Below are 21,322 nucleotides of genomic sequence, written 5' to 3'. Positions count from 1 at the left end.
ACAATTAGCACACAGAGGTAGAACATGTCCATTGTGGCATGTATAACTAAAGTTAATCAAATTGAGCTTCTTTGAAAGTATTGTGCTTGAAAAGTGCTAGAAAGCTACTTTTACACATTTGACCTCTTGAATTGTTATCATAGCATGTGCAAAACTGCAGAATAAACTTGTAGTTGAAGATAAAATGCCTATCCTTTGGTAATCTTTTCTCTTAATCATGTGACAATTGTTCCCTTATCTTTTTCCTCCTCCTGTGACATTTTCTGCTTGTACCATCCTATCATAGTTTGCATTAAATAATATCCAAAGGTCATAATTTTAAGAGTACTTGCAGTTTATGGGTGCAAATTATGGACAGCTAAACTACTGGTGCAATGATAGGCGTGAGACCTTGTCAGCATATAACACCTGTTCTCAGAGATCTGCAGTGGTTGCCGATTTGCTACCGGGCCAAGTTCAAGGTGTTACTATTAGTATATAAAGCCCATAAGAACTTGGGACCAGTTTACCTATGAGATCGCCTTACTTACCCTATATAAGCCCTTTCAGCCACTTTGATTGGCAGAACTCTCGCTGTTACAGATGCCACATAATACCTGTTCCACACTTGTTGGGATGGCCAGGTTGCGAAGGGTCAAAAGAGATGTACAAGGAAGCTGCCTTGCTGTGAGCCACACTGAGAGACAATGCCTCTTGCCTCAGTACTGTCTGCAGCATAGATAGCCAATAAGTTATCCACCTCAGTGTTGGTAGATTACAACTTCCATCATCCCCGATAATTGGGTATGCTGATGGGGGCGGGGTGTTAAGCAACATTTGGAGGCACAATGTTAGCTTTCTCTGGTGTACATTGACTGGCAGCAGCTCTCCTGTGTTTTCATACAAGGATCCACCCCCGCCCCCTAAACCTATCTGGAATTGCTAGGAATTTATTTGGGGACATTTTGCATGCAGAGGTATACCCCCTCGTCTTATAGTGTGTGTATATACAGTGGTACCTCGGGTTACATACCTTCAGGTTACACACTCCGCTAACCCAGAAATAGTGCTTCAGGTTAAGAACTTTGCTTCAGGATGAGAACAGAAATCGTGCTCTGGCGGCGCGGCGGCAGCAGGAGGCCCCATTAGCTAAAGTGGTGCTTCAGGTTAAGAACCGTTTCAGGTTAAGAACGGACCTCCGGAACGAATTAAGTACTTAACCTGAGGTACCACTGTATGTGTTTCTCTCTCTCTCTCTCTCTCTCTCTCTCTCTCTCTCACACACACACACACTCTTTATGTGGGCTGGGCGATAAGTGGGATCATCACTGGTGTGGAGAGAGGTGGGCTTTTTAATCCTTTGAGCCTGCTGCATTCCTGTTCAGATTCTTCCTTCTTACCCCACACTGGTTATTTACGGCGAGAGGAAAGCTTTGGCCCCAACTCCGCTTCCAGTCTAGCAACGGGATTTGTTTTTATCAACTTTTATGTGCAAGCTTAGTAACTCAGCTATCTTCTGTAGTAAACTGAGCAAAGTATATTGAGCATTTAACTGTAATGAATGTTTGTTTCCTTCACATGGCCAAAGCAATTTTATAGTGTGGTTCTGAGCTGCTTTGGAGCTGATTCTCAAACAACCTTGTAAAGTGAAATAAACTCTGAAGGGTTGGAATATACTCTAATTATCCTGTATATAGTGGTTTATATAATAAGTTTTATAGTGAGTCCTTGTGTCATAGGTCACTGTTAATTACTATATGGAACTTCAGCTGACTCTGTGATGATGATGATACTAAAGAAAACAGTAGTTAGACCATTTTCCCCCTTTAGTTTTTTTTTAAGCTACTGCAAAACTGCCATTCTAACTTGAACATTATGTGACAACTTTCCAACTTTCCAGGTTCAAATGTTGGTTATTGTCAAGGTCACAAGCAAATACTTTATCTTGGCATGTCCTTAATTTTAAATTCAAGTATGCTGCTAAACAATTAGTTTGGATTTGCAGACTTTCTAAGATGAATCTGTTGATCATTGCTAAGCCTGTTCTGAAATTCTAACTGGAAGATAACTATGCCTTAAATTAGAGTATCTTTATTAAACATGATAAAGAAAATCATTGTAGAAGGAATTATTATGTTACACCAGATGGACAGCTTGACTTATTGCCAGATTTCTCTCAAGTTAATAGTTTATCTGAATTATTCATGAAAAATAAATACTTGAATGGAGTTTGGGAAAGAATATTACATTTTATGTTGATGGCAGCTTTTCCCATTTGTGAAAATGTTGTGACTGTTATAATAGTCACAATTTTTCTGAGACCTTTTCACAGTTGTTATGCTTAAGGCTCAGGGTTGCACTACATACTGTGCACAACGTATGTACATTTTGGGTGTAGCATCAGAACACAAGAAGAACCTGCCAGATCTAGGCCAGCATCCTGTTCTCACAGTGTCCCACCAGATGATGACGATGACTATATTAATTAAATTTGTATATAGCCCTTCCTCCAAAGATCACAGGGTGGTTCACAAGATAAAAATACAAAATGAGAACACAAAATACACAATAGAAACAAGAACAATCCAATAACCCCCCTCCCACAAACACATTTGAAAGGCCATGGAATGTTAATGAGCCCCCCAAAGCCTGGCTTCAAGAGAAATGTTTTCACTTGGCACCTAAAGATACGTAATGAAGGTGCCAGGCAAGTTTTCCTGGGGAGAGCATTCCACAAATGGGGAGCCACTGCAGAAAAGACCTGTTCTCATGTTGCCACCCTCTGGACCTCTTGTGGTGGTGGCACATGAAGAAGGGCCTCCAATGATGATTGCAGAGTCTGGGTTGGTACATATGGGGAGAGGCAGTCCTTATGCCTGTGGGAAACCTGCAAGCGGAATCCAAGCGCAAGAGCCCTCTCCACTCCTGTGGTTTCCAGCAGCTGCTATTAGGAAGCATTACTGCCTCCAGCTGTGGGGTCAGAGCAATAGCCATAACGACTACTGGCTTTCAGTACCGTCCTCCATGAATTTATCCAATCCTCTTTTAAAGTCATCTGAGTTGGTGACCGTCACTGCCTACTATGGGAGAAAGTCCCATAACTGTGCACTACACAAATAAGTACTTTCTTTTCCCCCTTTTTTGCAGTGAATGTGTGTTTTCTATGCATGCCCACATAGAAGTTCAATAAACTTGCGCTTTAGGGAGAGTGTTTTGCTAAATCTTTATCTCTAGGAAAGTTTGGCAGCTTCTGGGAGATTCTTACATTGGGAAGTAGTAAAAGCACACACCCTGCAATTTTGCATATTACAGTCATTTTATTATTGCATCATTCCCCCATTCCCCCACACCCATTATGGTGGTGATGTGGAAGCTGCAGTATTATCACAATTCCTTCCTCTGCCTTTGGAATAAACTGAGGAGCCTTAGATATGTTGGAGGAATCCAGGTTGTGGCTTCTCCCCTCCCATTGTTATTTCTGTTTCCAGGAAAGACAAAACTTGCGGGGGAAATGGCCCTGTGCTACCTTCTTTTTTAGCCTCTGAAGGAGTCATGCAAAAGGAGCTCCCACAATATAATATAAGATAGAGGGACTTGGCATACCACTTTATTCTGATTAATATGTAGTTTGGTTCCAAGCTTACCTGCTTACCTTACAATTAACCTCTCATTCTTTATCTATTTTTATGTAGTGAGGTTTTTATTGCATTGGTAGATTAACAGAAACCTAATCGATTTGTTATGTACTCTAAAATATTACCCATTTGATTTACCCAGTTTACTGTTTTGTATGTATGAAAGTGGCATATAATAGCTGCAAGATCACATTTTATGTGCTTAACCAGGAAGTGCTTTTGCTTCTCAGCCAAAAGACTGTGAAATACAAAATCTTCTCTTGAGACTGATTAGCAATAATAGATAAAATAAAGAAATGATGTGCACAATGAGGTACGGTTTAAATAGAGGAAATTGTAATGGGAAGTAGCTACATTGGTAGCAGATGGATTTGGTTCCTTTATCTTGGTGATATTGGAAATTCAAGACTAGCTAAACTCCCCTCACCCCCTTCCAGTTTCAGCTTGAAAAATAAAGATAAAAGGAACAAAGTTGTTTTAATTTGCTGAAATACTGATATCCTTACCTTTTCTTTCACCCTTAAAAAAACCAGGCAATTTTTATGATTCCTACGAACCCCCCTCCAACATTCCGGAAGCCAGAGCTTTGGTCTGATGAATTCACTGATTTCGTGAAAAAATGTTTGGTGAAGAATCCTGAGCAGAGAGCAACTGCAACCCAACTTTTGCAGGTTAGTATTCAGCTGTGTCCCCTAGGGAAGCTTGGATTTATGCCCCCAGCAGAGGTAATCCAACAGAGTCTGGGTGGCACCATATTGGCTATTCCCTGATCCAGAGAGACAGTTCTGGGAAACCTTTTTCACTTACCCAGCTTTCTTAAAAACTTAAAAAAATTGGTATTGGTTTTAGTCACTGTTGAATTTTGCATGCTGCTGCCTCCTTCATTCTTCCTGCCTTCATTCTGGAACTCCCCAAACCATTTCTATCAGCTAGCAAATCTGAGTCTGCTTTATTTGAACTGTTTCTCCCTCCTTGTCCCCTCCAACCCTCTGCTTTCCATCTTTCCTTATTTTCCCGCTTACCTTTGTCATTCTTGAATACTTTTGTTGCAGTATAATTTTGGGTTTTAGTTCTTTTCTTTTGTGATAGCGGGCGAAAAATACAAATCCAAGTGTGGCCCAACTTCATTTTAGTAGTTTGTTTCTGCACAGGTAGCAAGCACACTGTCCTGTCCTCATGCAGCTTTGTAGATGGATATTAAGACTGTAATTGTAACCATGCTTACCTGGGAGTAAGCTTCATTAAATTCAGTTCTGGGTAGATATCATAGAACTGTAGATTTGGAAGGGACCTCAAGGTCCAGCCCCCTGCATTGCAGCTAAAGCATCCCTGACAGATGGCCATCCACCCCCTGCTTATGGTTAGGATATGGTTAGGATAGCGCTGTAACTCTTTTTATTCTAGATGGAACTGAATTAATATCCCTGTACTGTTTTTCTTTTTATTCATACTTATTTGTAAAAATATTTATATACAACTGTATCATAAAAATATTATCACGGTGGTATAGAACAGCAGCAGCAGCAGCAGCAGCAAAAATAAGTAAAACCAGACAGTAAAATCATAAAAATCTAAAACAAGATGAAAGCCATAATTATTACTATTTTTGTTATTAATTGCCTTCTACAAGAAGTCTCAAGTTGATTTACAGTGAGAGAGATAATAAAATCAACACACAAAATCACATATAAAAGATTAAAAACACAATTACAACAATCCACTAGAAACTTATTTAAAGATAAAACAAGATAATCAAGTCAAAAATTACAACAGTACTTTAAAACATAGGTAAAGTACCCCTGACCGTTAGGTCCAGTTGCAGAAGACTCTGGGGTTGCACGCTCATCTTGCTCTATAGGCCGAGGCAGCTGGCGTTTGTCCACAGACAGCTTCTAGGTGATGAAGAAGAAGAAGAGTTTGGATTTGATATCCCGCCTTTCACTCCCTTTAAGGAGTCTCAAAGCGGCTAACATTCTCCTTTCCCTTCCTCCCCCACAACAAACACTCTGTGAGGTGAGTGGGGCTGAGAGATTTCAAAGAAGTGTGACTAGCCCAAGGTCACCCAGCAGCTGCATGTGGAGGAGCGGAGACGCGAACCCGGTTCCCCAGATTACGAGACTACCGCTCTTAACCACTACACCACACTGGCTCATGATGTGGCCAGCATGACTAAGCCGCTTCTGGCGAGCCAGAGCAGCGCACGGAAACTCTCTTTGCCTTTCTGCCGGAGCGGTACCTATTTATCTACTTGCACTTGACGTGCTTTCGAACTGCTAGGTGGGCAGGAGCAGGGACCAAACAATGGGAGCTCACCCCGTTGCGGGGATTTGAACTGCTGACCTTCCAATTGGCAAGCCCTAGGCTCTGTGGTTTAGACTTTAAAACATACTTTAAAACATACAAAGGTTAAAATACTAAAACAGATTTAAAATAACCTCAATGATCATATGTATAAATAAGGCACAATTCATTGATCCAAATCCTCTTCCCAACGACACAGACATGCTTGCTATAAATTATTCAGCTAAAATTCACCCCCGCTTTCAACCACAGCAATAAAAACCAGCAGTTGAATAATGCCTGGGAAAAGAGGAGAGATGACGCCGCTGAAAATGGTCATCTCTCTTATTACCACCCTGTGACCACAATAGTCCTGGAACCATGTTCCCTGTGGCATGGGATATGGGGGAAGAACTTCATTTTATAGCTTACAAATCTGATGCTGGGAATAAGGTGATATCTGTGCAATAAAAACACAGCCTTGAGGAGAGACATCCAGGCTTTGTGCAGAAAATGGATAATGGTGCATTACTTGCACTAAAATGTGATTGTGTGGGAAGTTCCTGCGCTGAAGTTACAAAAAGAGTTTGCTCTGACTTTTGTAAGAAAAAAAATCAGCAATATTTTTAGCAACTTTTAATAGCGAAGCAAAATATATTTTTGAGAGCACAGCCTATTAGGACATATCAAGGACCATTAGGACATATCAAGAGTCAAGAGCACAATTTATGAGCTTTCTTCTTTAAAAAAACACACCAAAAAACAACAACCCCAAACCCTATGGTGCAGAAGTCAACTAATAAAGTCCCATCAGTGGAAACTAGCACAAGGGGACTTCCTCCATCTTCTCTCTGCATGTTCCTGAAATTGGCTCTTGGGGGTTGGGAAAAACCCCAGAACAGTGTGCAGGGGTAGGAGAGGGGGACCATTCAATCTGGCAAGGTGACATGCTTGCCCCGATGGGTGGTATAATTGACATAATGCAACACTGAATTTCTCTCTTGGGTTTTTATTAGAAAAATTGGTTTAAAATTCCAGTTGGAATTTTAATGTGCAAATATTAATAGAAAGAATAGGAAAGCAGGTGATCTGTAAACAGCCATATTCACATTAGTGGCAGAATACATGCCAGTTCTTAAACAGGAGTGTAAATTATATCAAAATAGGTGGGTTTTCTTGATTTCTTCAATATCATTTGGACAGCCTGAGGGTTTTAATTTTACTTCATTTTTATTTCATCATTGTAGGTGGCCCAGCGCTCATGTAACTGTGGCTTAGAAAGAATGATAAAACATGGAGGTTCCCAGATTACACATTGTGGCTGTAGCACTTTCCCTCCAGTTCTGCTACCCACGGTTAACCATGGTTTGGTGTAATGTCACAACTTAACCTTGACTTGTAGTTTGATTTCCCCAGACAAATCACAGGTGGTAAACCAGGAACAAACTTTGGTTACAGCTTATGGTTTGCCTGGAGCAAAACAAGCCACTAGCCTGGGTTTTGATGGAATGCTAAGCCAAACCATGGCTGGTGTGAACCAGTTCAGTGGCTCAGTGATTCAATTTATGTGGATCATTATATTGCCTGCTCTGCTTATGGCCACTAACTTGCATTGTCAGCTTGTTAAGATGAATTAAATACTGTAACTGAATGCATTAAAAAGTTTATTTTTCTATGTCAGGCTATCTTCTCTTTGTTTATTTACCACCTAATTCACATTTCCTTTGGACAATTATATCCTTAACTGTAAAGCAGTTGTGATTTGTAGTAACATTCTTCTCATGGTTGCTGTTTACCTAAACAAACAAAATGGAAAATCCTATTTAGCTGCAAAGCGGTTAAACAGATCATATGTTCTTTTATTCCAAATTTTAATTGCTGTCCAAAGGGAAATGTTCTTTCATGCACTGGTCTGTGAAGTTGATTGACATGTTGTTTTAACATGTTACACCATATTTATACTATATGTACAGTGTCTGTGGGCTCCGTTTTGTATAACTATATAGTTTTGTTTTCTAGCATCCTTTTATTAAGAATGCAAAACCAGTTTCAATCCTGAGAGACTTGATTACTGAAGCTATGGAAATTAAGGCGAAAAGACATGAAGAACAGCAGAGGGAACTTGAAGAAGAAGACGAAAACTCGGTGTGTGAGAATTTAATTATGAATTTTGTAGCTAGTTCCATGGAGCTGGTTTCACGTGGTACTAAACCATGGTTTAATGCTATACAGATTAGCCTGAGCGAAGCATTGTGCTCCGCCCTCTTGCTTTCCCCCCTTGTGGCTTAGCATTGGAAATCCTGCTTTAAAACAAGCCAGTGGTTGCTAAATGAGCCATCTTCAAGCCATGGTTTATGAAGCTAGCTTGTTTAAAAAACCATTTTAGTTTTTTCTTCCAAAATGAAAATAATCTCACCAGCACTCCTCCCAGCTGTTCAGGAGATGGAATACACAAGCTGATGCTTGCTCAGGCTTGCTGAGGTTGGTCATGCCACGCTAAGTCATGGTTTAGTGTTGCATATGAACCAGCCAGTATCAACATATTTAAATGATCAGTTGTGATCAAGAGAGTTGTCCCTGGGTTTTTCTGAGTTTTATTCCTGGCAAGTGCCACGTAAAACCCCAGATTGCAAAAGCAGTTTGTAGGTTTGTTGTAAGTTTTTAATTATTAGAAAGGGGTGGGCAGTTGGCTCAAAAGCAGTCTGGCTCCCTCCATTTTAGTGGGAATGCAGTCTTGATATTTTACCTGCATTCGGGAGTAGATAGAATCAAGACTATGGGGAAAAAGTGATTGCTCAGTTTCTCATGGCCAAAACATAAACGTGCTTGAGATTGTAAATATATTCTTTCTCATAGAAAAACTACAATAAACAAAGGCATGGTGTGTGTGGACATGTAGTAACTCTGGTATGACCATCTTACCTGTTCTGGCCCTTGTTTTAATAATAATTGGCCATACAACCTTTAAAGAACATGTTAGAGAATTAAATTTATAACCTTGCCAAATACAAGCAATAATTTGAGTAGATATCTAATGGGAGTATAGCAGCAGTTTGTGAATGTCTGTCTATCAGGGTTTCGTGCTGTGTCTTTTGTGACTAGGTGACTAATCTTACCGAGGTGACTCAAAGCATTTACATTAGTAAATTTCTCCTGGTATCTGCATTCCCTTTTGGCTTGACAGAGACTTCTGCAAAAAAATGAAAATGTGTGCATTCTTCAATTTGTCAAGTAAAAGGGATTTGCTTCCCTGCTCCTATATCCCAGGCATGTCCAAAGTCTGTTTCGGGGGCCTAATCCGGCCCGCCGATTGGTTTAATCCAGCCCCTGTGGCAGTTTATTTCCTAGGGTAAAATCCTAAAAAAACCTCATCAACTTCAACCCTAAAAAAAGTTTAACAACTTCAGCTGGCCCTTTGGTCAGCCCTCACAGCCCTTCATTTCACCAAATCTGGCCCTCATTGAAAAAAGTTTGGACACCACTGTATCCTATATTATTGGACTGCTTATATAGACAAGAATATTTATTGTGACACACAGCATTCTCACCAGTTGTTGTTCTATCTAGAGAGAGAAATTCAAGTAGCATGATCAGTGGTCATTTTTTCCTTCACTGGACATCTTTTCCTTGAGGGCAGAGTTTAGAACCATTTCTTCATCTATCAGACACGCTAAATCTTTCTTAGCACTTCCATTCATGTAATACTGAGAAAACTGAGCTATTGAGATACTGGATTTTATGAAAAGTTAGCTTGCGGTGCCTCTCTTATTAGATACCTTTAAAGAAACAGTTATGACAAACCAGCTGCAAAGTTACTTAAAACTAGTACTTTGGTTGAAGAAAAGGCTGCAAAATTTTGAGCTGCTTGATGTCAGGTTTCATAAATAAAATGAAATGATCTATTGCCCTTTAGAATTTTATTACAGAAAAATAACCCGTGGTAATTATTTACCCAGAGGTGTAGCTGCATTAGTTTCTTGCAGCAAAAACAACAGTCTTGCAGACCTTACAGAGTAACACATTCATTATGGCATATTATTTCTGGGACTGCAATCCACTTCATCAGATAACACTTCATTTGTTAGTGCCACAAGCCTGTTGTTTTCAGCATATCGTATATCCTCAAAAGTTCAACTGGCACACCTGTAGTCTGGGCAACTTTTATAAACAAGTAGCAGTGTCTACCTTCTTTGAAAGCTATGTGGAATATGGTCAATAATAGAGCTCATGAAGTTGAGTTTAGGCATGTTACAAGAATAGCTTGTCTGATGAGAATGTATTCTGACAAACTGACATGTTTTGATAGGTGTTGAGGTAACTTTACAGATTTTTTTAATTAAGTAAAAAGTCCAAGCTGAGTACTCTACAGAAGGTTAATCCCAATATCAAAGTTTAAATGTTGGTTTAAGCATTACTAAACATGATCTATCTCTTCTTTTATGCATTTTTGAACTGTGATGCAAATTTGATTCTGATGTCAGGCAGCTGTATTATGGAAACGTAAAGCAACTCGTTGCCTGGCAGCGCCCAAGAAACATGTCCAAATATTTATTTCAAAGGATCTTTAAAGAAATGAACTAATAGTCAACTTAGTGTATCTTTTTGCTTCACATTTCAATATCTACATTACCACAAGATTGTTTGAAAACACTTCCTAATGACAAAAATAAAATGCTGTGCTTTTTATGGTAATAACTAAGAACAAAAAAGCAGTTAGATTTATTGGTGTAGTATGCTTGCTTCTATGTTACTAATTCCTACAGTTCAACTTCCTTATGTATCTAATTACTTGATATTAACTCTTGAGAGAGTTAGAAATCAGGGAAGTTTAAAAAGAGCTGAATCACCTTCCTGTTTCTAGCCTTCTTGTTTTGCCATCATGTTTTTCAAAAGTGTTTCTGAAACTATTATAGCTGGAAACCTACTTATTTTTAAGTCAGGCCAGGATTCTTTGAATTTTGTGTGCCTTTCAAAAGATGTGGGTAAATACGCTGTCCAGTTGTTGTTTAAGGCAGCCTTTTCTTATGAAATATTTTCTTAGGGCCAGGAATTAATTTTTATTTTTAATAAAGAGCAGTAGTCCCCCTCCTCCACACCTTTGCTGTAATGCCATATACATTTTATGGCTCCATTCATTTAAGTTTTTCTAAATGTTAATCAAATAATTGGATCCCTATGACTTCTTGAAGAAGAGAGAGAAATCAATACGATTTTAGCTAGCACTGAAGTGTGCCCATTATTACGATAGCTTGTAAAATAGCACAATAACTTTTTATGTGCTAATTGACAATAATGATTAACCCGCGGAAGTAGTGAATCTGATATATAGTTCTCTTTCACTTTACAGTATTTGTGCAGGTTGTCTTATTTGTTGAAAAACTTGCTCAAATGCTCAGTTTTTAGAGCTCCTGAATTTCCTCATCTTTTATGCGATCATAGGCTACTCTAGTAATTTTTTAAAAAGCAAACTGTAATTATATTCACATTTTCCCCACCCCAAAGCAGTGATGAGGTGTTTATTGTATAGAGTATTAAATTTAGTTCTTTTAAGTCCGCAAAGTTGTGCATTGCACTCTACTTGTCTTTGCTGCCCTCTAGTGATCTTGTGTATATAAGACAGAGATTAGTTAAAATTGATACTGAGATCCAAGATGGATCACAAATTCTTTTCTCTTTACTAGCGATAAGGGGTGGGTGGGGAGAGATACATTTTGTTAAATTGTGCTCTGCATTACATCTTCCGAGAATCTTCAGATATTTACAAAGCAAGGTTCTGCCTGTTGAACTAATAGAATGAACATACTGTAGGGGAAGATAAAGGCTATCGGTAGCCAAGCTAACCTATTCAAACATTTTCCTGACTGGAAAATATGCCAGACCCTAATAATGAACACAACACAAATTTATTGAAATCTCTCCTAGAATACATGTCTGTGTATGTGTGTGTTTTTAAAAAGCACAAGTTCATCCAATCCATTAACTGTTAATTACTTTAAGTTGCAGAACACAATTGTTTTTAAAGAATGTGCAGGAAGAACATAGGAAGCTGCCTTATACAGTGGTACCTTGGGTTAAGTACAGTGTTACCTCGAGTTACATACGCTTCAGGTTACAGACTCCGCTAACCCAGAAATATTACCTTGGGTTAAGAACTTTGCTTCAGGATGAGAACAGTAATCATGCTCTGGCGGTGCGGTGGCAGCAGGAGGCCCCATTAGCTAAAGTGGTGCTTCAGGTTAAGAACAGTTTCAGGTTAAGAACGGACCTCCGGAACGAATTAAGTACTTAACCTGAGGTACCACTGTACTTAATTCGTTCCAGAGGTCTGTTCTTAACCTGAAACTGTTCTTAACCTGAAGCACCACTTTAGCTAATGGGGCCTCCCACTGCCGCCGTGCCGCTGGAGCATGATTTCTGTTCTCATCCTGAAGCAAAGTTCTTAACCCGAGGTACTATTTCTGGGTTAGCGGACTCTGTAACCTGAAGTGTATGTAACCCAAGGTACCACTGTACAGAGCTTCACCACTGGCCAATCTAGTTCAGTATTGTCTACTTTGACTGGCAGCAACTCTCCAGTGAGACTCTTAATCTCAGGGTCATGAGCCCCACGTTGGGCAAAAGTTTCCGGCCTTGGAGGGGGTTGGACTAGATGACCCTTGGGGTCCCTTCCAACTCTACAGTTCTGTAAGTTGCACTGCATATATCGGCCGTCTTGACTGCTTACAACTGTATCGGGTAGAGTAATTAATTCTACTATCTGTTTTCACTTTTTTCTGTGCTGTTTATTTAACAAGGTTCCAGCTTTACATCAATACACTCAAATTATGTTGCCCTTTTGGCCCAGTGATCTAGAAAAGCATTTCCAAATTCCTTGGCAGATGCTGTCATTGCTTTTATAGAAAATTTTGAATACTTCAGACCAGAAATAAAGAGTAGAGGACTTCCGGGTTGGCGCCATCGCCGAATGGCGGACTCCCTCCGAGCTCCGGAGGGAGCCGGCTCGGCAGGGGCTGGGTTTTACCGCACCGGCGATGCGGGGACCCTTAGAAACCACGGCCACGGGGGCCGTGGACTTGGAGACTCGGCTAGCACCGCTAGCGCCCTCCCGACTCGTGAAGGAGCCTTTTTAAAGGCTACGGATCGGGTGCCGGGGAGAAGCGTGGTGCTTTGAGTCCTCTGCCATCCCTGCCGAGCGAAGCCGCATGCCATCCGGCGGAGAGCGCTGACTTCTTCCATTGAGAATTTGGACTTTTAACAACAACCCGTGAGTAAATTGGAAATCGGGTTTAAAAGAAGAAAAATTTTTGGGATTTGAGACGAGCGGGGGGGGATCTAAAAAGGAAGTCAGTCCCCCTCCCTATTGTAGACATTTTAAAACAAGGATTGGGAAGCCAAGGCCCAAAAAGAACGGTATCTTTGCTAAAATCAAGAATTCCATGATGGGAAAGTACAAGAATTGTGCTGGAGGAAGAATTGAAGGAGAAGGAAAATGCACCCCCCTCCCTGGGAACCGGGGCGATTGAGGAGTGAGCCTGGTGAAAAGAGCCGGTGATTTTGACAGCTGTCAAAGTAGCTGTCAAAGTCGGAATTTTAAAGAGGATTTTATTACAAGGACCTTGCTGGTCAAATTTGTTACAACTTGATATAATTTGTTAAGACTTGAATACAAAATGGCGAAAATACGGAGAACAATCGGATTTTTGGAAACAAAGTTACAACAACCCCCCTAGAGGAGCTTCGGGACATTACAAAGATGGGCGTAAGCCGGGAAAAATACAACACTTCGGAATTTCACAGAACTGGTTATCTCCTGGGAAAGCTGCAAAACTGAAACTGAATCTCGTCTACAGGGTGTTTAGACTAAAAGGAGACAACAGAATACCTTACTGAAGAAGGAAGGGACTGAACGCAAGTTTTTGTTCCTGAATAACAACAACCCATGTAGAGTTACTAAACTTCTGAATAAGAAAGTTTTAGCAGCGGAACAAGAGGAAGCTGGACTATAACCTTGAAAGAACAATGGGGGGAATTTTATAATTTGACATTTTTAAAGATTTAGGAATTAATTTTTAAAAAAAGTAATCCTAAAAATGGGAAATAATTCTGCAAGGAGTTGGGGGAAAAATGGGATTGATGGACTTAAGATTTCCAGGCTGGAAACATAGATTGGAGGATAAGGGAAATTAAACCGGGGAAGGGGAGGGAGAATTAGAATCCAAAGGCTTGCAACTATTTTCTGAATTGGTTTTCTTTTTTCTAATATATTTTTTATTTTTTTATACTTTTATTCTGTGTGCTTTTACTTTAATGGGAAAAAAGGGGGACATTGTGGAAAGAAAAGGGGGTGGGCTATGGGGAGAGATCTTTTGCTTTTTTTTTATCAAGGATGTTGCATAAGGTTTGTATAAATTTAAATTTGAACAATGGGGTATATAAATTGTGCTTTAAATCAGAAATAGAACTTGTGGAAACAACAATATGAAAGGGGAATACGGTAGGGGTGGGGGAAGGGGGGAGTCCCAGAAAGTGGATGTTTGAAAATAAGGTTCTGAATGTATCTTCATAATTTCTTTTCTTCTCTTTCTGTATTTTGGAAACTTCAATAAATATTATTTAAAAAAAAAAAAAAAAAAAAAAGAAATAAAGAGTAGAGAGACGAATTGCAGAAAACTTAAAAATCAGCAAACTTTCTCCCAGCTGTACAGCATAAAAGACATGGCATCTGAATGGGAAAAGGTTTTTTTTATATATAATTAATATGAAAATTAATGGGAAAAGATTGTCACATATAATTAATATTAAATTTAATGTGACTGCTGTAGATGTGGTGGGCATACTGCTTAAAAAAAAATCCCAACCAAATAATTGTCTCTAACATGCTAGAACAGAAATAATTTTAGAAATATGCAATTTATAAATAAGGGAACTTACAATTATATTTTTAATTTTTCTCCCATCAGGAGGAGTGCATATACATTCCTTGTATAAGGAATATAGTGGCCCTACCTGGTGTAGTACTGAGGCATTAAACATGTCTTGAGGGAATGTCCAAACTTGTTTTTTTATGACATGATATTAGTATTATTTAGTATTATTGTTTATTAGTATGTAAAGAGTTCCATATTGATTCATTAATTCATTTGAAAGCATTTATAGGCTGCTACATATTTCAAAAATCTGTAAGCTGTGTACAGTCTAAAAAACAAACACTGCATTATTAAAACAACAACCTAAAACCAATAAAGCAGGAGTATAAAAACACATAAAAGTAGATGAAAGCAAATAAAACAGAAATTCAGAGGACTCAAACATGTACCAACCTTATGGGTCGGAGAAAGCCTGGACAAAAAGACAAGGCTTCTCCAAAACATCTGAAGCAACTGAATTTTCTTTTAGAAATGCTATCCGTTCCTTGCTTAAAATGGAAGGAACTCGAATACTAAGGGGTGCAGCATGTTGATGCTGTAATGAGGAGCTATGTTAGGATAAATGGGAGACTTAATTGCTTTCTGTAGGTGGTATTGTTGTCCTCCTTACCTTCTTCACTTCGTCTGAAATGTAGGTATTCTGGTTGACAAGGCGTGGATTTCACCGCGCGATTAACAGTGCATTATGGAGTGTGCATGGTTCCATGCAATTTTCTGGCTTGCCAGTCTTGCAGACTTGCCCTTGGGAAGAGCACAAACACATAGGCTTGTGAACATATTTATTTTGAGTAGAAACAAATTGGAAACAAAAAGTTTTGTTTTTGGAGCACTCAACAGAAATCATCCATCAGCAAGGAGGCCCGTAAAACCCATTGCTTTCTTGCTCACTCAACCAATATTTCTTGTTGATTCCATGTTTCTTTTGGAGAGGATAGGCAAGATTAATATAATTTAGCATAGTTCAGTAATACAGCTTTCACTCATTGAGCTGAAGGAGAGTTGCATTCATGGAAGGCCCCCTTTGTGAGTGATACTGCACTGAACAGAAGCCCCTTACATTCATGATGGAGCGAAAACCTAGAGCAGGGGTAGGCAACCTAAGGCCCAGGGGCCAGATGTGGCCCAATCGCCTTCTCAATCCGCCCTGCAGACGGTCTGGGAATTGGCGTGTTTTTACATGAGTAGAATGTGTGCTTTTATTTAAAATGCATCTCTGGGTTATTTGTGGGGCATAGGAATTCGTTCATACTTTTTTTCAAAATATAGTCCGACCCACCACATGCTCTGAGGGGTGGTGAACCGGCCCGCGGCTGAAAAAGGTTGCTGACCCCTGACCTAGAGGGTTCTGCCAATCTTTCTATAGTGAAACATGAAATGAGAGGAATTTAGGGATTTCCATTGGTTACAATAGTCCTGAATTGTTCTTTTTAATTACCTGTAAATAAATTTGCTTGAATTTATGGATTTAGATCCAAATTCGAATGACAGATTGTATTAGTGCTATTCCGTGGACGTGAAATAGAAAACTCTGATTATTGTTTATATAAAGGAGAGTATACAACTCCTGAAGGTATTTGAATCTGAAGAAATGGAGGTAGAGATATTAAAAAGTATGGAAGGAGACATTTGAAAGAGATCTTATGTTAGAGGACTAACATATACAGCAAGGGGCAAAAGGTAGAAATTTGATTTATAAGACAAACTCAGCAGGGAATTGTGAATAGTAGCAAATTGTTCCCATGAATTTCTTCTTGTGGTGCTGTTGTTAATTGCTGATTTTCATTATGGCCAATAAACTGAGACTTATCTCTGAAACTGTGGCTCACTTAATCACTTATTTTAAAAGAAACTTTGTTAACAATGTGGTATTTAGGGTCGTCCCCTCCCCCCCCCCCCGGAAACAAGGTTGTGATTTTATTGATTTATAAATCAGTAGAACATACATTTAGGCATTTGAATTACACTCCACATATATTTTTTGCATATGAAAATATTTGCCTATCTTTCTGTAAATAGGCAAGAGAAAAATAACTATTCCTGAAAGACAGCCAGTGCACTTTAAGCTGAATTTATCTTACTAACTTGCAACTTTAAAAAAAAAAGTAAATACAATAATGCCAGCAACCCTGATTTTTATAGTTTTAGTCTGTGTCATGGGTATCATCAGACACAGTCAGTGCTTCATAAGTTTACTCCCCCCAGGACAGCAGGATCGTTTTCTTCACGATGGCACTGATTAGTGGTACGTGGCTTTTTCATTAGCCATTGAAATCCGTAGGGCTATTTTGTAAACTCAATGTTAGGATAGACTTTCGAAGCGTATTTGGCTGGTTTTATTTGGCCCTCAAAGAGGGCTACAAATCAAAGAATTTGCTTTTTATTGAGTCACCTAAAATTAAACACTTAATTGGAAGCTTTTATACAATCAACAAGCAGCTCTTTTGCATTCTGATGTTTTTTTGTGGGTTGTAGAATGTGCCCTTGTAACAGGACTTGAGGCACAGAACAGCATGTTAGTCCTTAAATAGATGGGATATTGTGCACATCCTCTAAATCTGACTTCAGAAAGAGAGTAGGATTTCCTAATAATGTTTTCAAATACTTCTATTCCATATGGGTTTTATGATTCATGAACTGGATTATCATCAGTTCTCTGTTTTACATTCCTGGCACATTACTGCCACTGATTGGAAATGCTTTTGTATCCTTTGCTGGAATTAACTCTGTTCCACGGTCCCGAAGCATCTGCTCAGCAGATACTTCTCTACAAAGTATCAACGGGTTTTCTTCTTCCCCCTTTTATCATAGCTTAACAAACCCTTTAAGTACATACAAATGAAAGGAATTGCCTTTGACCATTGAGATTTTATTTTAAAAAGAAACTTTTTTTTTAAACATGATATGCAATGCCCTTTTGATCTCCTGGACTCATTTCTATTGTGGTTTTTATACATGTCCCTAGGGGTGGAGCCTTAGGTCACTTGTAGAGCAACTGCTTATCATGGAGAAGGCTGCAGTTGAGTCCCTGGCATCTTCAGGTAGGAGTGGGGCAGACCCCTGTCTGAAATCCTGCAAAGCTGCTACCACTCAGTGAAGGCAGTGCTGAGCTAGATGGAGCAACATCCTGACTCTATAAGGCAGCTTTCTAAGTTCTTGTTAAATTTCTGTTAAAACTACATTGGGTAACAGGACTGGGAAAGGGCTGCTGCCTGAGGCATTGAAGAGCTAGTCTTAGTGAGAGTAAACAACAGGCATGGTGGGCAAGTCATGTGAATTAACAGTAAGGGGGATGCATATATCCTCTTTCTGTTTTTGAGATTCTTCTTTCACAGAATGCTTTCCAGTTGTTTTTGTCGTGTTGCTGGTGATGTGTAAAAACTGGGTTGTATCAAGTACAGTGGTACCTCGGGTTTAGTATTTAATTCGTTCTGGAGGTCCGTTCTTAACCTGAAACTGTTCTTAACCCGAAGCACCACTTTAGCTAATGGGGCCTCCTGCTGCTGCCGCGCCGCCAGAGCCCGATTTCTGTTCTTATCCTGAAGCAAAGTTCTTAACCTGAAGCACTATTTCTGGGTTAGCGGAGTGTGTAACCTGAAGCGTATGTAACCCGAGGTACCACTGTACTCCCCCCAATCTGCACCTGGGGACTGCAGGGCAGTGTGGGGCATAACCAAGTGTGCTTTGGTGCTTACTAGGGAAAGTTTTGAAGAATTATCTAGGTAGATAGGACAATAAAATACAGTGGAAAACATGACATATTTTTTTTAAATCCTTGTAGGTTATATTTCAGGTAGCTATTACAAAAAAGGGGAAAGCGTTAATTTTTTCCTTAACATTGCTCGTTGTCCCCAACTACCATGTTAGTTCTCTCTGTGTAACATTTAAAGTAAAGGTAAAGGGACTCCTGACCATTAGGTCCAGTTGTGGCCGACTCTGGGGTTGCGGCACTCATCTCGCTTTATTGACCGAGGGAGCCAGCATACAGCTTCTGGGTCATGTGGCCAGCATGACTAAGCCGCTTCTGGCGAACCAGAGCAGCGCACGGAAACGCCGTTTACCTTCCCGCCGGAGCAGTACCTATTTATCTATTTGCACTTTGACGTGCTTTCGAACTGCTAGGTTGGCAGGAGCTGGGACCGAGCAACGGGAGCTCACCCCGTCGCGGGGATTCGAACCGCCGACCTTCCGCTCGGCAAGTCCTAGGCTCTGTGGTTTAACCCACAGTGCCACCCGTGTCCCGTGTAACATTTAACCAAGCCTAATTTATCGAGGAGCAATGAGGAAGGAGCAACAATGTTGGAGAAGCGACAAGCCTTTTAAGTAGAGATCTTTCCCTACTGCATCTGTACTGGAATGGTTTTTAGGTTTTTTACTGCTTGTGTGTTTGCTGCTCTGAGCTCCTTTAATAGTTGAGAGAGAGAAAGAGAGAATTAAAAAGTGTACCAAGCGAAACAACTAAACATTTATTTGGCTTCAAGTTGTGGAGTGGGGATGGGGAAGGAGAAGAATGGGAATGATGAACATTGGAATCTGCCACATACCAAGTCAAAGCATTGGTCCATCTAGCTCAGCACTGTCTACCATTATAGGCGATATCTCTCTAGGATTCTAGAAGGCATTCTCTCCTTGTCTTTCCTGGAGATGCTGGCGTTTGGACCTGGGACCGTCTGCATGCAAAGCAGATGCTCTACTGCCCTTCTCCTAACCATGAAAATGACTGTAAATCTTAAATCTGACATGCCCCAAAATTCAATATGAGAAACAAGAAATGCTACGGTGTTTCACAGTGTTATAGAGCACAAGTCTGTTGATTTCTGTGAGTCTATTCTAAGCAGGACTTAGTTGGGTATCACCCAGAATTTAAATGTGACAAGCCATGATGTGAAGAAAGAACTAAGGGATTCAGAATGTGTGATTGGAAGTTCTTTTGTCCTCAAGATCAGTAAGTGTTTGGAAGTAATTTCTCTTTAAACATTTTTACAGGATGAGGATGAGCTGGACTCCCATACCATGGTGAAGACAAATTCAGAAAGTGCCGGCACAATGAGAGCCACAAGTACTATGAGTGACAGTGCTCAGACAATGATTGAACATAATAGCACCATGCTCGAATCCGATTTGGGGACCATGGTGATAAACAGTGATGATGATGATGATGAAGATGAAGATGGAACTATGAAAAGTATGTTCAATTTTCCTTTCTGTTTAAAGCATGTTCTGTTTTCCCTCTAGATATATAAATTGCTATCAATAAATATGCACTTAAAATCAGTTATGTTATGGATTCTACAAAAGAATGTTGGAGTTAAAACCTTGGGAAAGGAAGTTGTCCATGTAGATATTGGCTACATTCTTGTGGTTTGTGCAGATGAGATTCACATGTGTACTTGAGCTAGTTTTCCCTGACAACATGTCTGCCCTTGGGCAGAAAATTTCATGAACACACAGATCTCTTCTGCAAGACGGCTCACGACCTCTGAATTGCCTTTATTAGTAATATTAGTTATAAATACTTTGCTTACTTCATCCTATATTATGGAACTAAATATAAGTTTTAAATGTGATTTCATTTTTATTTAAGTCATTCACATAACATTTCTCGTAGGATAACTGGAAAAATTAAAATATCTTTTAGAACTATAGAACACTTTTCATTAAGGGCACACCAGTCAAACCCAGAGCCATTTGGAGCCAGTTCTATGATAGTCATATAGATTTATAGCCAGGAGTTAATGGTTGAACAATATAAAGGGTATATTTAAAAAAAATGATGTCATAAAGCATTGGACTGGTTCGCACATCTTGTTATGCCATGGTTAAAAATAAACTGTGGTTTACCGCAAGCAAAAAAGTTGAAGAGAAACAAACCAGAAGTACTGGTTGTCTTGTAATGCTGAGAAGAAATAAGGGAAAGGAGTCTGGCTGAGGAAAAGGAGGTGCGGGGAGGACAAAAGAGGCACAATGGAGTAGTATGAATTTTATTTCGGTAACAGACCAGTTCCAGCCCACATACAATATCAAGAAAGTCATAAAACACGATAGGGATACATTTGAATTTGCAATTAGGTATAACAGGGACAATACAGATATAGCGACAGTTAAAAAATATATAAATTAAAACTTAGAATGGAGCAGTATGCATTAGCATGCTGCCAGTTGGTGAAAAAACACATTTTATTATAGCTTATGGCTTAATGTGTCGTGAGATGTGTAATGTGTTCACTATCTGTTCAAAAGGTAAATGTACAATGTTGGCATTAATCTAACTCCTTGTCACAAACTTTCTGTCTTTTGCTATTATGACTGCTTGCCTTTTGCCCAGTGCCTTCAAATATTAACTGAGGTTTCCAAAAGCATTTTGTCTCTCCCAACACATTCAGCTGAATTAAGTTTTGCAAAAGCTCTGCTGGAAGTTAGTTAAAACATTGGTGGTATGACTGTTCAGTCATAACTCCTGGCAATGTAAAGTATCTAATATTTTCTCTCCAGAAATGCAGAAGA

General features: G+C 39.6%; 1 protein-coding gene across 3 annotated transcripts in view; it reads left to right on the top strand.

The window, feature by feature from the left end:
• Positions 1-21,322, top strand: part of STK3 (serine/threonine kinase 3) — a 111,458-nt gene that overhangs the window by 33,808 nt on the left and 56,328 nt on the right. For all 3 annotated transcript variants that reach the window (XM_083622728.1, XM_083622729.1, XM_083622730.1), the window contains exons 7-9: positions 4,148-4,285; positions 7,914-8,039; positions 19,805-20,003. In XM_083622728.1, the coding sequence (XP_083478854.1) occupies positions 4,148-4,285; positions 7,914-8,039; positions 19,805-20,003 (463 nt within the window). The remainder of the gene's footprint in view (positions 1-4,147; positions 4,286-7,913; positions 8,040-19,804; positions 20,004-21,322) is intronic.

Source organism: Podarcis filfolensis (genome assembly GCF_964270895.1).
Source record: "Podarcis filfolensis genome assembly, chromosome: 7".
NCBI classification, from domain to species: domain Eukaryota; kingdom Metazoa; phylum Chordata; class Lepidosauria; order Squamata; family Lacertidae; genus Podarcis; species Podarcis filfolensis.
The sequence above is the reverse complement of the archived record's forward strand: the minus strand, read 5'-3'. Positions and strand labels throughout refer to the sequence as shown.